The sequence below is a fragment of the Mobula hypostoma genome, chromosome 14, assembly GCF_963921235.1.
Source record: "Mobula hypostoma chromosome 14, sMobHyp1.1, whole genome shotgun sequence".
Taxonomy (NCBI): domain Eukaryota; kingdom Metazoa; phylum Chordata; class Chondrichthyes; order Myliobatiformes; family Myliobatidae; genus Mobula; species Mobula hypostoma.
The window spans coordinates 48,173,890-48,191,957 of NC_086110.1; the positions used below are offsets into that span (position 1 = coordinate 48,173,890).

Below are 18,068 nucleotides of genomic sequence, written 5' to 3' on the forward strand. Positions count from 1 at the left end.
ATTGTTAAGGTAGCCTGACACTATTTTCCTGCTTGTCTTGTGTTTCAACTGCAACCCCTGTATCTCAAACTGTTTGCCTGTGCTTATATATGAATTGCTGAATGTTTGTGAGAATAACATTGATTACCTTTTTGTTACTGCAGTTCATGAGAAATCCTAGAGTCCCTGTTTCACAGAGCATAGAATAGCACATAGCACAGAGAATAACACAGAATAGCTCATAGCACATGGAATAGCACAGAATAGCACGTAGCACATAGAATAGCACGTAGCACATAGAATAACATAGAATAGCTCATAGCGCATGGAATAGCACAGAATAACACGTAGCACATAGAATAACACAGAATAGCTCATAGCGCATGGAATAGCACAGAATAGCTCATAGCACATAGAATAACACAGAATAGCTCATAGCACATAGAATAGCACATGGAGTAGCACAGAATAGTTCATAGCACATAGAATAACACAGAATAGCTCATAGCGCATAGAATAACACAGAATAGCACGTAGCACATAGAATAACACATAGAATAACACAGAATAGCACGTAGCACATAGAATAACACAGCACAAGACAGGCTCTTCGGCCTACAGTGTGCCAAACTAATTAAGCTGAGGATGCCAAATTACACTAATCCCTTATGTGATGCTCCATACCCTTCCATTCACTGGCATAGTTATGTACCTAAGAGCCTCTTAAATGCCTCTATCATTCCTGTCTCAACCACCACCTCTGCCAGTGCTTCCTTGGCACCCACCAATCTTTATTTTAAAAAAAACTTGCCTCACAAATCCCCTTTGGACTTTGACCCCTCATATTGAAGGCATGCTCGTTAGTATTAAACATTTCAACCCTGGGATAAAGATGCTGTCTGTGCCCCTCATAGTTTTTTAAATGTCCGTTAAGTCTCCCCTCAGCCTCTGCGGCTCCAACCTCTTCTCATAGCATATGCTGTCCAGTCTAGGCAGCATCATGACAGGCTTCTTCTGCACCTCGTCCAAAGCTTCCAATTCCTTTCTATAATGGGACAACCGGAACTGAATGCAATATTCCACATGTGGCCTAACCAGAATTTTATAAATCTGCAACATGACTCTTTGACTCTTGAACTCAATGTTTCGACTAATAAAGGTAATCATACCTGCCTCTTCTTTACCACTCCATTTATTTGTCCACCTTTGCACTTGGATCCAATGATCCCTCTCTACCCCAATGCTGTAAAAACTGAAGTTACACATATTTACAATAATGCACCCTAATTTAGTATCCAGATCTTGTTGCCCCATGATAATTCAGACAGACTTTTGTTCATTCATCACCTGACCATTTTCAACGTTTGTCCACCATTTTGTCAATTTTAATTGTGTTCATATTCTCCTAAGCCCTTTTTTATTCCTCCCATCCTTGTAACCTCCTTAATTCCAGCACTCCAAGAGCTCCCTGTTATTCTGACTTTATGCCTCCACTTATTTAACCCACCTTTGGTGAGCATAGCCACAATTTTTTAAGGTTTTAATCTCTGGAATTCCTAGCCTTGCTCTCCCCATAGTCTATGACATATTGATTGTTGGCTGTCTTATGCAAGTTTTTTTTTGCAGACTCCCTTGGTCTAGTGATGATTACTGCCAATTTATGTAAAGTACCCTTCTCTCTGAAAAGGTTGCTGAAGAAATTTAAGTCTTTGATGTTTAAGTAATTCTTTAATGACATTTTGATAATAGACAATGACCAATTATTCCACCAGCTGTGTGTTTTCACTATATTTGGTTATGAATAGGTGTGTCAAGATCACTGGCAGTAGTTAAAGCTGGATAAGGAGACTTTCTTACTCCAGGGACACACAAGCAACAAAAAATTAATCAGAAGTCAAACTTCTCCCTTGCCTTTTCTATTCTTTCTAACAAAGCAGTTTTCTTTTCAGAGCAGCATGCACATCTGAAACCTTCTGTTTTTTGCTTCTATGTTGTGAAATTTATTGGTAGATATACAGCAGATTCTATATCTCTGAAGTTCTGAGTAACATTAAACTAAATTTATTTCATAACGGAAATAAGTGGAGCCAATTCAGTGGCATAATCATAAGAAATAGGAGCCTACTAAATTCTTTTTTGTAAGTCATATATTAGTGGTAGCACGTCTCTTGAGTTAGAAGATTGAAAATTCCTAGTCACAGTGCAGTGGTGTGAATTCAAAATCTTAGTTGATAATTGAGCACACTTCTGAGGTTGTGAAAAGTGCTTTATAAAGATATTTCTTTACAATGTATCTATTTTAGCAGCCTGGCTCCTGTACTTTTTGAAGTTCTTCTTTCCTTCAGCGATAAATAAATCCAACTGCAATAGAATACAGATCTCTTTATATCCCCAGCATATATAAATTAATGGGAGCATTATTTAAAATGTTTTATTGGCTGTGTGGAACTTTAGATATTACTGATGTTTAGAATGATGCTGTACTATATATATGTTCTTTCTTTCTATTTTCTCTTTTCACATCTGCTCCTTGGCATACATCAAAGAAAGCTGCAAGGGTAAAAGGCTGAATGTGTCCATATTTGGGCATTGAAATTAGTTTTTGTTGTCAGTTCAAATTATTGAATTTGGAATTATGTAGGTCTATCATTTATTGAAAATATTCACATCAGAAAGTGGAAGTTGAAGTTGCTTTGTGGCTACCTCTAAGCAAATAAATCTCAATATTGTATAACAGACATTCTTTGATGATAAAGGCACTTTGAATCTTTGAATCTTGAGTCTCTTACACACTGGTAATACTAACAGCAGTATTAGTAGTAATAGCTAAGAATAAGTAATTGTTTAAAAGTTAGAAATTAACAGTAAGTGCAATGAGCTTGAATGTTCAAGTGAATTATTTGCACCGTTTGATGGATTCCATAACAATACTTTAAAGACCATTTGACTTGGAGAGTTTAATGAGAAGAATTTGAAACTCAAGTCATTCAATATTTTTTTAACTGGTAAAAAACAATCATTTAATTTGTGCTTCAAAGATTGGAAAACAGTCCCCATATATTCTAGCAGGATTACTTAAATCTCTTTTCCCCTTTCTGCAGTATTCTCGGGCTTTTGTATACTTTTTTTTGCAGATGGTCATCTGCCCCGATAATGACTAGCCAGTATGGTTCGCGGACTTGTCTAGGTTTTTGATCAATGTGCCAGCGTATTTACTGAACTAATGATCTAAAGAGGGAATGGACAGATGGATAGGCCATTCTTACTGTCCTGTCCTACACATGTTTGTTTCCTTTATACCGGAAAATCATAATCTATTTGGGACAGTCAGCCTGTCTTTGTGCAGGGAAGCTTGTGTCTTAATTATTTGATTGAGTTTTTTGAGGAGGTGATGAAGGTGATAGGTGATGGTAGAACTGTAGATATTGCCTGCATGGATTTTTGTAAGGTATTTCATTGGGCCCCTCCTGGGATGTTCAACAGAAGATTAAGATGCATGGTGAATTGCCCGTTTGAATTTAAAATTGGCTTGTCGGTCGACGATTGGGGATCGTGGTCGATGGGACTAATTCTGGCTGAAGATCTATGTCTGATGGTGTTATGCAGGGCAATTTACTGGAACCTCTGCTGTTTGTAATATATATGCATATATTTTATATGATCTGGATGAAAATGTAGATGGTAGGTGAGAAGGTGGTGTTGTGAATATCATAGCAGACTAGCAAAAGCTGCAATGAGATGTAGATCAGTTACAGATTTCAAAGATCAAAGAAAATTCAAAGTTCAAAGTAAGTTTGTTATCAAAGTACATATATGTCACCATATAAAACCCTCAGGCTTATTTTGTTGCAGGCGTTCACAGTAAACACAAAGAAACATAATAAAATCAATGAAAGACTGAACAGAACAAGAAGGGCAACCAGTGTGCAAAAGACAACGAACGGTGAAAATACAGAAAGGAAACAAAAGGAAAAACATAATAAATCAAGCAATAATTATTGAGATTTTGGCTGAGAAATGGCAAATGGAGTCTAATGTGGTCAAATACGAAGTGTTGTGCTTGTGTATTAAAGGTAAAGAGACTAAACGCTGTAAATGGCAAGGCCCGTAACAGATTAGATAGATTTGTAGAGGGATCTTGGGGTCCAAATCCATAGCTCTCTGGAAGTGGTTACACAGGTTGATAGAGTTGTAAAAGAGGCATATGGCTGCTTATCTTTAGTAATCGTGGAATTGAATTCAATAGTTCGGAAGTTAATTTTGCAAGTTTATCATGCTCTAGTTTGGCCACTACTGGAAAATTGCATTCTATTTTGCTTGCCCTTTATACAAAGGATGTGGAAACTTTTGAGAGGGTGCAGGGGAGTTTTCACAGGTTGCTGCTTGGATTAGAGAATTTGCTGTAAGGGGAGGTTGAACTAACTTGGGTTGTTTTCTCTGGAGCAGCAGCAGCTGAGGGGAGATTTCATAGAGGTTTAAAAAATTATGAAAGGCATGGAAGAAACAGCCAGTATCTTTTTTTTCCTGGGATTGAAATGTCTAAACCAGAGGGCGTGCATTTAAGGTGAGAGGCGGTAGCGGTGCCTGGAATGCATTGCTGGGCTGGCAAAGATGATGAAGGTGTACAAGAGACTTAAATTAATGTGTAGGAAATGGAAGAATATGGTCACTCTGTATGCTGAAGGGGTCAGGTTAGTTGGACATTTGATTACTAATTTAATTAATTCAGCACAACTTCATGGGGTGAAGGGCCACTGTTCCTGTGTTGTGCTGTTCAATGTTATATAATCGTGACTTATGCATTAACTGTTACTGTGACTAAACAAATATGGTTGGTCTTCTGAATGAGATTTATTGAAAGTTGTCCTGAGACTACAACAGTGTAGGTAACCAAATCTCTTTATCAACCATTGAAAGTCATTCATACTCATGTCACATAACTGTCATCTTGCACTTTAAATCTCCCATTAGTAATGCTACATAGTTAAATGACAAATTCTATTGCCATATTAAGATGTTTTATTTTCCCTAAAATTTCCCATGGTAACTAAAGTGCTGCCAATGTAATTAGCAATATTTTTTTCATACTGCTAATTAATTGGCAGCACTTTAGTTACCATGGGAACCTTTGGTAGTAGTAGTATGTTATACTTCTGTCCCCATCAAGGAGGCCTCAAAGACAAAAGTACCAACCAATGCCCCTCCATCACCACTCTCCGCCTGGCAGAACTGGTCCCCACACTGAGCAGTTTTTCCTTTGGCTCCTCTCATTTTCTCCAAACTCAAGGGATAACCATGGGCACTCACATGGGTCCTAGTTATGCTCGCCTGTTCGAAGCCTTCTGGGTTATCTTCCCCAACTCTTCTTCCACTGCATTAACAACTGCATTGGTGCTGCTTCGTGCACCCATGCCGAGTTCATCAATTTTATCAACTTTGCCTCTAACTTCCACCCTGACCTTAATTTCACCTGGTCCATCTCTGACATCTCCCTCCCCTTTCTCGATCTCCCTGTCTTCATCTCTGGAGACAAACTGTCAACCAACATCTTTTACAAACCCATGGTTATCTTGACTATACCTCTTCCCAACCTATCTCCTGTAAAAATTCTATTCCCTTTTCTCTGTTTCTTTGCCTCCACTGCATCTGTTCCCAGGATGCAGCCTTCTGTTCCTTCTTTAATGAACGGGGTTTCCCTCCCTCCACTATAGATGCTGCCCTCACACCTCCATTTCCCATACTTCTCAGTGTGCAAACATTTTTAATTCCGATTCCCATTCCAGTATATTGGTCCATGGCCAAGGATGTTTTACCTCTTATCAGCCGCCTATTACTTCCTACTCTTTCTCCGATGGTCCACTCTCCTCTCCTATTATTCTTTCCAGCTCTTGATGTTTCCCACCCATCTGGCTTCACCTATCACCTTCCAAGTAGCCTCGCACCCATCCCCCCCCTATCTTTTTATTCAACTATCTGTTCATTTCCATAGATGCTGCCTGACCTGCTGAGTTCCTCCAGCATTTTGTATATGTTGCTTTGGATTGCCAGCATCTGCAAGACTTTCTCGTGTTTTTTTTTGTAAGTTGTATTAGCTAAATTAAAACACAGTTCAGTATAGGCTATCAATCCATATATAAATGAAACACTTTTCTGATGTTCCTCCCTATAAATGATTATTTGGGCTAATAATCTTTAGTGAGAAGCTACAAACTTTTCAGCAACAAAGTTTCACACAATGCAACCTTAGTTTTGGAACTTTTTGCAAGCTAGCATATCTATAAAGCGAAGTAAAATATTACAGATGTTCAAAATCTGAAATAAATGAAAATACTACCCAGTAATTATCTCATATCAGAGGAAGAAGAGTTCTGATTGGAGGAGATCAACCCAATATGTTAATTTTCTTTCTCTCAACACAGGTGCTGCCTGACCTGCTGAATATTTTCAATATTTTTGCCTGTATTTCATTAAAAGTAGCTCATTTTCACAACTGTTTGGAATTTGGGACATGATATTAATAAAGTTTCTGAAAAAAATATTAGTTCAGTTTATCGTGGGCAAATTTATTATTTCGTATGTCTTAAACCATATCAAATGAATTTTATCAGCCCAGAAATATGTATATAGTAAGTAGTGTTTGGTGTACTCGGAATTTGGATTGACGTACAGTAGTCCTTTATGCTCACAGACAAGGAAGTTTTCAGTTCCATGCATGGTACCATTAACAAACTGTTAGTGTTAGAAAGCTGGTTTTCAAGCAAGAAGCCTTTCAGTGAAGGATTTCCAGTCTGGAATACATTTTGACCTCAAATTTGGTAATCTTAAAATGAATCAATATGTGGTTTATATTATTAATGCTTTAAGTAAAGTGAGTTAATATATTCAGCAATTCAGTGATAGAATTTTAAAGGGACATCTTAAAGAGACGAGGAATTCTGCAGATGCTGGAAATTCAAGCAACACACATCAAAGTTGCTGGTGAATGCAGCAGGCCAGGCAGCATCTCTAGGAAGAGGTACAGTCGACGTTTCGGGCCGAGATTCTTCATCAGGACTAACTGAAGGAAGAGCTAGTAAGAGATTTGAAAGTGGGAGGGGGAGATCCAAAATGATAGGGGAAGACAGGAGGGGGAGGGATAGAGCCAAGAACTGGCAAAATGTGGTCGAAAAGTTGACGAGCCGAAGAAATTACAGATGGGGAGCAGTGAGAGATGGTTTCACTGAATTCCCATCGAAGAGAAGATTTAAACTTCTTCACCCGTCGAGGAGAAGATTTAAACTTCTTCCCCCTGTCTTCTCCTATCATTTTGGATCTCCCCCTCCCCCTCCCACTTTCAAATCTCTTACTAGCTCCTCCTTCAGTTAGTCCTGACGAAGAGTCTCAGCCCGAAACATCGACTGTACCTCTTCCTAGAGATGCTGCCTGGCCTGCTGCGTTCACCAGCAACTTTGATGTGTATCTTAAAGACACATAGTGTTTGTTTTGACTGAACAAGGGGGTTGTAACCGGATAGTGAAAACTCAGGGATGCAGCACCAAAGGGGAAGATAAAACCTGCATTTTTGTTGTGTTCTTTGTGCACCAACGTATACCCAATGAAGTTTTTTTTAAATGCAGTCTCGATTGCCTTGTAGGAAGTGTGGCAGTCAATTAGGATAAAGCAACTCCCACAAACAGCAGTCATCAAGGATAACTCCCTTGTTCTTTCTGGGGAAAAAAAAGCACTTGAGAGCAATTTTCTATTGATTTAAGAGAGCAGACAAGAGACTGAGGTTCTGAATGCCTTATCGAATGCTTTGTCATTTTCTTTAGTATAGGCCAGAGATTCCTAAAAGGCTTTGAAGCATTTCCTCTTTCTTCCTAATCCCTTGCTGGGAAGGTGTTTTGCAACACGGACATGCTGTCGGATGCATCTTGTTTTGTGTGTGTTATGCACATTCTCTCGAATATGTCTGTGAATGAATCAACAATGACTTGCAGATTCTGAAAGCTCTGCACACTGGAGCTTGTTGAATGAGGTTGGAATGATCTTAGATCTGCAGCAGAAGAAATGAATATTAAACAGTCACTTCATCGTGTGGATTAGCACATCTCCAGCTGGAAGTTGTAGAATTTGAGGTGCAATAGGTTGTAATGATGATGTGCTGTGCACTAGGATTGGTAGATATCAGTTGGAATTATAGTTTGCGTTCCATCATGTAGCAGATGTAGAATGGAGATGATTTTCTGAGAACATCCGAATTCTTCATAGTTCCTGTGAGTTGACGGAATCAAAGGCTCTTGTGAGACGAGAGAAAAAAAAATCAGAGGATGTTAGAGAAAATGTTTTGAAAACATCCTGAGTGATGATTGGAGATATTTGCTCTAACCCATTATTGTAGTGAAGACAATTGATTCTTCTTAGGGAGGTAGGTAGGGAAATTGACGTTTCAGTCCAAAATAGTCGATCTTGATCTTGTTTAGTGATGCCGTTTGAAAGGCTGTGGATTATTCCACTTTGCTAATGGACTTGATTATTAAAGTTGCATTGCCGTGGTTTTGAAAATAATTTCTTCTTGAGTCCAATAAAGAATTTAAGTGCAAAGATTTTGAAAGCAAATTAGAATTTGACATTTCTTGGAATCAGAGGCTATATTGTGTGATTGTTCGTTTTTTATGCTTGAGAATAAATACCATACACAATCTATGCACAATATTGGCATTTATTTAACAACTAACATAATATGATTGACAAACTAGATTAAGAATAATTAAGATTATTAAAACTATATTAAGATTAAGAATATCTTTTAGTTCATTATTGTGTAAAAACCAATGGATTTTAGTTGGAGCACTTTGGTGGAGAAAATTTAACAAGATTCATAAATGATTGCTGAAATATTCAACAAGATGCATTTTCTTTAGCCAGCTGCACAGTTTACTCAAATTTATCAGGTTGATTTTAATTAGTTTACATTTTAGGTTTAAGTCTAGAAATAAAATGGATGCTAAATAAGAAATATGGTTGATCTAGCACAAAAGAAATTTTCCGCGAAAGGACACAGCTTACAGCTTTTACACACAAGATTCTGCAGATGCTGGAAATTGCAGAAACTTGGCAAATCAAGTAGCAGCTTACAACTTTGTGAAATGTATAATAGCCTTCATTTTTAGGTTAAACTACAATAAATAGACTGGAACAGTTCATTTATACAGAAGGATGTTAAGAAGGGCGTGATTGAGGAATCTTAACTTATGAGGTGTATCGATAGGGTGGGCTGCAGTAAACTTTTCCTCACATCAGTGGTAAAAGAAACCAGAGGACATCGATTTAGGGTAGGAGGGAAGAGATTTAGGGAAGCTATGAGGGAGATGTTCTTCACCTAGAGGGTGATAAGTACCTGGAATATTCTGCCTGAGAGAGTATTCGCAGCATCGAAGAAATGATGAGATAAGCACATGAATTGTTTGGGCATTGGGTGATGGATCCCTACTGGTGAACGTGGAGGAGTGAGGCCGAATGACCTGTTCCTTTGTGTTTGATTCTGATGATGTACCTTGTGTTTTTCCAGGACTGGTTTGATTTAACTGTTCACTTAAGTGAAAGTCAAGCAGTGGCTTCTATTAGAGCATCTTCATATATCAGAATGAATGATAATTTTGTTTATTTTGGTCGACAAGGTAATAGGTTGTCAAGTTTGAAATGCTGGAAGAAACCAGCCATTCATTTGGAAAGGATATATTTTTTTTGCTATTCTTCAAACGAACTACTCCCTGAGAGAGAAAGGGATGAGTGATTGATCTAAATCAATTTGAATTTTTAAAAATATAATATTTCCATATAGTGCCTGTTTTTCAGCAGGGTAAAATTCTACTTTAGCTCTGGGCTCCTGTTAAACAAGTGATACTGTCTCGGACCAGGATCTGTCTCCTGTAGCAATAATATAGATTTGTTATAAGAACTATTGAAAGCCATTTAACACTGGATTATTTTTGACCTGTGGTTCTTCTTACAGATGGGAACAGCGAGTGCTTCCGACTGGAAGAGTATATTATGTGGACCACAACACCAAAACCACCACGTGGGAGAGACCTCTGCCTCCAGGGTATGTTCCAGCTAAACTGAGTTTAATTGAAAACGTGTCTTATTTTGAAAAAAAATGTTCACTTCAAGATTTGTTTTGCCATTGAAATCCTTCTGTAAAATCAATCTATTAATAAAACCTTGTTTTAGAAAACAATTATCAAATTAAATGGGAAATTGAGCATCTCTCTGAATCCTCACCACACACACACACACACACACACACACCTCCTTCAGCCACATTGTTGATCGTTGGTCAAAAATATCGGTATGCTGGCATTTGTCAGAAACTTAACCCTCGCTCAGCCCAAGTATGGTTGATGTACCCCATGCCCAAGCCCCAATAAATTTGACTTTGTTTAGATGCAAGCGTTTCATTTAAGTGGAGTACATATTGAATGCAACCATCATCTTATTTCACTGAATGTTTTAATCACCATTTCTAAGTTACAGAATAACTGGGTTTGCTTCTCTTTGCTGTGTTTAGTATCAGAGATATTTGCTACATTGTTTTCAGCTGCCAGATTTTGCTTGGGGTGCTTTTGGTTAATACATAGTTGCTGATCTTCTCAGAATGAACCAAAATAATCAGTTACCAGCTGGCCTCCATTTTCCTGTGCATTTTCTCGATGATGGTTGAGACTGAGTGTGATTGGAGTGAAGTAATTGTGCTTTCAACGTAGAACAATACAGTACAGGGACAGGCCCTTCTGCCCGCAATTTTGTGCCAAGCTAACTAAACGCCCAACTAAACTAATCCCTTCTGCACACACAATTTTCATATCCTTCCATTTCCTGCACTTTCATGTACTTATCGAAGTACTAGTTCAACACCTTGTTCATATTTGCCTGCACCACCAATGCATTCCAGGCGTCTACCACTTAGAGTAAAAAAAAAACTCGTCCTGGGCATCGCCCATGAACCTATCCCCTCTCATATTAAACGCCTGCGCTCTGATATGAAGACATTTCAACTCTGGGGAAAAAGATACTAGTTGTTGACTCTATCTATGCCTCTCATAATTATATAAGCCTCTATTAAATTTCCCCTCGGCCTCTGCAGCTCCAGAGAGCATAACCCAAGTTTGTCCAGCCTCTCCTTATAGCACTTGCCTTCTGATACAGCATCCTGGTGAATCTCTTCTGTACCCTCTCCAAAGCCTTGACATCCTTCCTAAAACGGGGTGACTAGAATTAAGTTCAATACACCAGATGTAGTCTAACTTGAGTTTTATAAAACTGCAACATAGCTTCCCAACTCGAAATCAACTAATAAAGACAAACATGCCATATGCCTTCTTTACTATCCTGTCAACCTGTGTAGATGCTTTCAGGGAGCAATGGACCATGGGATCCCTCTGCTCGTTAATGCAGTTCAGGGTCTTGCTATTAACAGTATACGATCCTTTTATATTTGATCTCCCAAAGTGCAACACTTCACATTTGGCCGGTTAAACTCCATCCATAACTACAACTCATCTGTATCCTGCTGCCAGTCTTCTATCCAGAACGCCGCGATCTTTGTAACATTGACAAACTTACTAACCACGCATCCACGTTTTTTATGGATCCCTGCAGAACGTCACTAGTCACAGACATCCAGCCAGAATAAGCCCCCATCGAACACGACCCTCTGTCTTCTGTAGGCAAGACAATTCTGAATCCAAATGACCATGGATCCCATGCATCTTAGTCTTCACTGTATGCTCTACTTTGCTAACATGACCTACATATTGATTAAAAGGTTAGAAAAAGAAGTTAGTAGATTTGAAAATTAAGATTGTGCTGCAGTGGTTTTGAAAATAAAATCTTGCTTACAATAAAGAATGAAATACACTGAATTTTAAAGCAAATTAGAAATGTAAATGATCCCTCGTCCTTTTGTTTTAGCATTAAGTAAAATAGATTTCTCAAGCTACTGGTATCTGCAGATCTTCATATTCTTATGTGGCAAAAGCAAAAAATCCACATTTATTACATTATAATAATTAAGTTTAAAGTGTATCATTACATACAATATTAAGTTTTTATTAATGTAGATTTTGTCTCTTCCATGCTCTAGCAAGCAGCTGTAATCTATATACTACTAAAACTCTCATGCTCTGTCTGTCTGTTTGTGACCTCCAATTAGCGCAAACAGTGCATTAGAGCGGCACTTTTTTTAGGCTAAATCGAATTAAAATGCGCTAACTTACAGAATGCAGGCAAAGTTCAGGGTTATATATTCGTATAAAATTGCTCATTCGCCAAAAATCAACAGGCTGCCTTTCACCTGAGACCCGATCGGCCATCATGGAAATCGGGACACCACAGCCCGACGCATGCGCATGGCCACAGAGCCGCTTCCACCTTTCATGGAGACTGTGACGTCACACCACAACGCATGCGCACGGCCAGCCTCAGCACGATGCTCACAGAGCCACTTCCGCCTTCCGTGGAGACCGCGACGCCACACCACAACGCATGCGCACGGCCAGCCCCGGCAGCTTAGAGGCTTTGGTGTTACTGCTTCCTATCTTCTATCAAGCATTAGGCTAAAAATATATGGATAGCCTAATTTTGCTGTGTGGAAAGAGAAGGGGGACATTCTGGTCAAGAGATGACGCCAAACGTCGTCGGGAAGCGGCAAGGAGAGGGAGAGAACAACAATCAGATGAGGCCAGGGCCGCACGACTCCAGGATCAGAGACTCAGGACAAAAAAGAGAGAAGACGAGACAGAGGAGGACAGGCATGTACGTCTCCAAAATGACAACTATAGGCACAGACGGAGGAGAGAACAAGAATCCGATCAGGTCAGGGCCGCACGACTCCAGGATCAGAGAGAAAGAACAAATGGTAGAAGAGATGAAGAGACGAAGGATGAAAGGGCTGCGCGTCTCCAGAATGACAAAAACAGGCAGAGGAGGAGGAGAGAGGAAGAGACAGAGGAGAAAAGGAAAGATCAACTTGAGAATATGCGGCACAGAGTAATTATTGCAGTTGCTGAAGATGACAATGGCTGTTTTTGCCAACAATACCTCGACAGAGAAAGGGCAAGGCAAAATGCACGACTTGCATGCCGTCACATTTCTGCTGATGTTGGTTTGATGACCACAGTACGCCCTGACTGTCGTGCCTTCCTATTCACTGGAGAAACCACAAATTTCTGCTGTATGAAGGGACAGGTCAGGATAGGCAATTTGCAGCCTCTACCTAATGAACTCCTCGATTTGTACAGCAATGATGAACCTATTGCAAACGAGTCCAGGAAGAACATCAGACAATACAATTGCCTCTTCCAAATGACATCCTTTGGTGCCAAAGAAGTCATTCCAACTAGGAATTAATGGAATCCTTCTGTGATTATTCAAGGCCAAAACCATCATTATATCAGACATTTAATTCCAGACCCAACCCAGCAAGCCCGATTCCTTCAAATTTACTTCATGGATACTTAATGTTCATTCTGGTTACATATTTGTCTTGCTATGCGTCTTTCTTCTTAATAAGCTGTGTTTTTCTTCTTTAATTTCCAAATCAAAGAGATAGCAATAGCATTCAGGAGAATTTAATGTTCATTCTGGTCACATCAGACTGCACTACCCTTCTCTCAAAGGGTGCCCCAATGGGTCACCCCATTGTCTAGTCTCTTATGAAAACTAAAAATGCAGGAAGCACTAACCAGGTCAGACAACATTTGTGGAAAGAGAAACAGTTAACATTTCAGGTTGGAATTCTCTTCTGTTACTCTTCCACTGATGTTGCCTTTTTTTGTTGAACATTTCCAACATTTTCTGCTTTTGTATTAGATTTCCATGTGCAGGTTTTTGATTCTCAGGACCAATCGCTTTCCTGCTTCACCTTAAAATTTATATTAATTGATACTGTCTATTTTTGTGTCAATAAACAACATATCTTTCCAATGCCATTAATGTAACAAAATATCCCAAAGCACTTAACAAGTATTATCTGGTAAACTGACACTGGGCCACATTTGGTGGTATTAGGACATATGACTTGGTCAGAAAGTTTAATTTTAAAGAGCATCTTATAGGGGGAGAGGAAGGAAGAAATATGGAATATAGATTAGGAATTGCAGACATTAAGGCCTTGGCAGCCGAAGTCACAGCCATCAGTGATGAAGTTATTAAATTCAATGTTTCTCAAGAGGACACTATTGGAGGAACATGGGAATCTTTTTCCATACAAGACTCCAAGCAGTTCTCATTTGATGCAATAATGATCATTCCTATTATAGTCTTTACCCTTGCATTCCCTCTGGAGCCCATCTGATTACAGATATCCAAGATGTTTTTTGTTCCATTTTGCTAATAAGATCAGCTATTATTACAAAATTTATGTGCCAATTTAAAGTTCCCTTGGCAAACTCTTCAAACTTTGAAAGAAAGTAGCAGCGAAAGCTTCTGATACTAAAGACACAGGTTAGTAGGACCTGCTGCAGTGTCTTTTCTTTGCAGGGCATTCTACCTTGGTTTGACAATGTTGTGTTAATCTTTGATTTTGTTTTTACAAGCTGGGAAAAGCGAGTAGATCAACGTGGCAGATTTTATTATGTGGACCACAACACTAGGACAACGACGTGGCAGCGTCCAACAGCTGAATCTGTTCGAAATTTTGAGCAATGGCAATCCCAAAGAAATCAGTTGCAGGGAGCTATGCAACATTTCAACCAAAGGTTTTTATACCAAGTAAGCTGACATGTTCGCTTTGTTTTAAAATCCCTTTCTCAATGAAACAAATACATTATTTTCATTTTTGATCACTTTACAAATATCTATTGATTTTGATAAATTATTGTATATTTATAATATTTTTATATTATAATAATATTGTAACATGATTATATAGAATAAATAATTATATACAATAATTTATATTTTGATGAAATGTAACAATAGACTATATAACCATGTATTCTGTTATAAAAAACTATTATAACTCATTAATCCCTTTGGGCTGCTACCCCACACTCTTTAGTTCATGAGAAGTATTTGCTGGCAGACTTTACCAAAGTTGCTCCAAGGCATGAAAAGGTGATTGAGAATAGTCTCAGGTATATTATCTCCTAATATTTCCCTTGCTGGTGTAATACTGTGGACATTAGCCTTTTATAATATAATTATTGATAAAGAAAGCTTACCTACGGTAAGTTATCCAAACCTCGGGGGGCATATAGGAGGGAAGAGAACAGGGATACATTCTGCTTACTATTTGCCTTTGAGCATTTATTTTTTCGGTTGGCCAAAGTCTGTGCTGTGCATTGGGGGTTGTGGGGAAATTTTATCACTCGTTTCTACCTTCAGGATACTGGAAAGCAGTCACACGTTCCAGAGCTCATAAACAACTTGTATTGCTAGTGATGGTTGGGCAATGTTTTGCAGTGGGAAGTGGTTGGGAGATGACTTTTGTTTTATGTATGTTTAGGATATTGCCCATTCCCATGTATTTCAGTTGGCAAAATGGCAATGACTTGGAGTTTGGTCTCTGCCTGTGAACGTACACAAGCATCATCAGCATACTGCTGCTTAGTGACTGAGGTTGCTGTGAAGTTGATTCTAGTGTGGACATAGCAGGGGTTGAACGGTTTCTCATATAACCTGTTATTTAGCTCTACTTCAGAGGGAAGCTTGTTCTAGCGAGGTGCAACATTGCACTGAGAAAGATGGATAAGAAAATTATGAAGCCATACAGTTTGCTTGATCACAGGCTGCACTAGTTCTAGGTCTGTAGTACATCTGCTGGTTAGAATCATGGCCTATATGCCTCCATGTTGCAGGCATAGAATGGAGAATATTTTGAGGGTAGCTAATTTGGAAAAGATTCTTCATAGTACCTCTTTATGGATGGATTTCAAATCGTTCTACTTTCATTTTCCTTCTCAAAGAGTGAAGAACGTGTCCATTGTATCTTTTGATAAGCAGAATCCAGACTGCGACATGGAGTAACATTTTGGCCACTTGAAGGGGCAGGTCTGGACAACTTGAGCAAAGACTTTACCTGTGGTAGATTGCAAGGAGATCCATCTGTTCTGTACCATTCTTGTGTTCTTTACAACCTCTTGCCTTTTCAGTATCTTTATTCCATCAATTTTCAAACATCCAATTTAATGTCAGAGAGATGTATACAATATACATCCTGAAATACTTTTTCTTCGCAAACATCCACAAATACAGAGGAGTGCCCCAAAGAATGAACTACAGGTGAATGTTACAACCCCAAAATCCCCCCCCCCAGCTCCCCTCCCTCCTGCGCGTAAGCGGCAGCAAGCAACAATCCCCCTCCCACCGGCAAAAAAAAGCATCGGCATCCCCCCCCCGAGCACTGAAGCATGAGCAAAGCCATAGCAGAGACACAGACTTGCAGTTACCCCAAAGACTTCGCATTTCACCCGGTATATGACATACCACAGGCTCTCTCTCTCCCTAATAAGGGAGAAGAAGGTGTCTCTGTTTTCCCATTGAGTGGGGAGACATAACAAACAACTATTGATTTTCTTCAATATGCAACCCTTTCATGGCATTACTTTTATCATTAATCAAAGTGAGCGTCTCCTCACTCTTTGTTGTATCTGGCTCCTTAATTTGTGAACATTTCTTGGTCAATATGCCTTATGAATTTTACTTTGGCAAAACATTTCTCAGCTCTTCTCTTCCTTCATTTAGTTTTAGTTGTCTTATTCCTATCCTGTGCACTTAGCTTTACCGTGTCACCCCACTGCAACTTTTGCTGGTGTTTTTATTTATTTCAGAATTAGAATCAGGTTTATTATCACCAGCATGTGTCATGAAATTTGTTAACTTAGCAGCAGAAGTTCAATGCAATACATAATATAGAAGAAAAAAAAATAAATAAAGAAGTAACTCAGTTACAGTATATGAAAATTGAATAGATTAAAAATGGTGCAAAAAGCAGAAATAATATATATTAAAAAAAGTGAAGTAGCGTTCAAGGGTTCAATTTCCATTTAGAAATTGGATGGCAGAGGGGAAGAAGCTGTTCCTGAATCGCTAAGTGTGTGCCTTCGGGCTTCTGTACCTCCTACCCGATGGTAACAGTGAGAAAAGGGCATGCCCTGGGTGCTGGAGGTCCTTAATAATGGACGCTGCCTTTCTGAGACACCACTCCTTGAAGATGTCCTGGGTACTTTGTAAGCTAGTACCCAAGATGGAGCCAACTAAATTTACAATCCTCTGCGGCTCCTTTTGGTCCTGTGCTGTAGCCCCCCCCCCCCCGCCACCTCAATCCCCATACCAGACAGTGATGCGGCCTGTCAGAATATTCTCCCAGTACATCTATAGAAGTTTATGAGTTTTTGTTGACATACCAAATCTCTTCAAACTCCTAATGAAGTATAGTCCCTGTCTTGCCTTCTTTATAACTGCATCAATATGTTGGAACCAGGTTAGGTCCTCAGAGATCTTGACACCCAGGAACTTGAAACTGCTCACTCTCTCCACATCTGACCCATTATGAGGGATCATAGATATTTTGACCTGTCTTGGATGGTTCCATCATGTCATTTAATCTGTGAAGATGGTTTCTTCTCCACCACACCTTTTGGATCTTGGATCTTCTTGCATGATATTAGCACCAACAGGAAAGCACACAGCATGATTTAGCCTACTTAACATCCCCCAAATTATTTTATTGACCACTGAATAGGCTTTTGTGTCTACCATGCAATTCATTATGATTTTTTATAAAAATATCATTCAGTCTTTTGATAAAGGTATATAAAATTAGAGTCCAAGGGCTTTGGGTGTGAGGTAGAGTGGATCTGGGGACGCAGTTTTCCCTACAGAAAGAGGTTGGAATTTGGAACACACTGCCTCAGTGGGAGGTTAGTATCCTCACAACATTTAAGAGGTATCGTGGCGAGCATTTGAGTCCCAGAGGGCCAAGGATCAAATGCTGGCTAATGGGATTAGTATAGATAGGTACTTGAGAGTTGGTGTGAGCGTGGTAGGCCGAGGGCCTGTTTCTGTACAGTTTTATTTTAGAATAAGATAACGAAGTGCCACCGTAG

General features: G+C 39.2%; 1 protein-coding gene across 5 annotated transcripts in view; it reads left to right on the forward strand.

The window, feature by feature from the left end:
• wwp2 (WW domain containing E3 ubiquitin protein ligase 2) overlaps positions 1 to 18,068 on the forward strand; it is a 196,403-nt gene that overhangs the window by 117,332 nt on the left and 61,003 nt on the right. For all 5 annotated transcript variants that reach the window (XM_063067102.1, XM_063067103.1, XM_063067105.1 and 2 more), the window contains 2 exons: positions 9,974 to 10,063; positions 14,556 to 14,730. In XM_063067102.1, the coding sequence (XP_062923172.1) occupies positions 9,974 to 10,063; positions 14,556 to 14,730 (265 nt within the window). The remainder of the gene's footprint in view (positions 1 to 9,973; positions 10,064 to 14,555; positions 14,731 to 18,068) is intronic.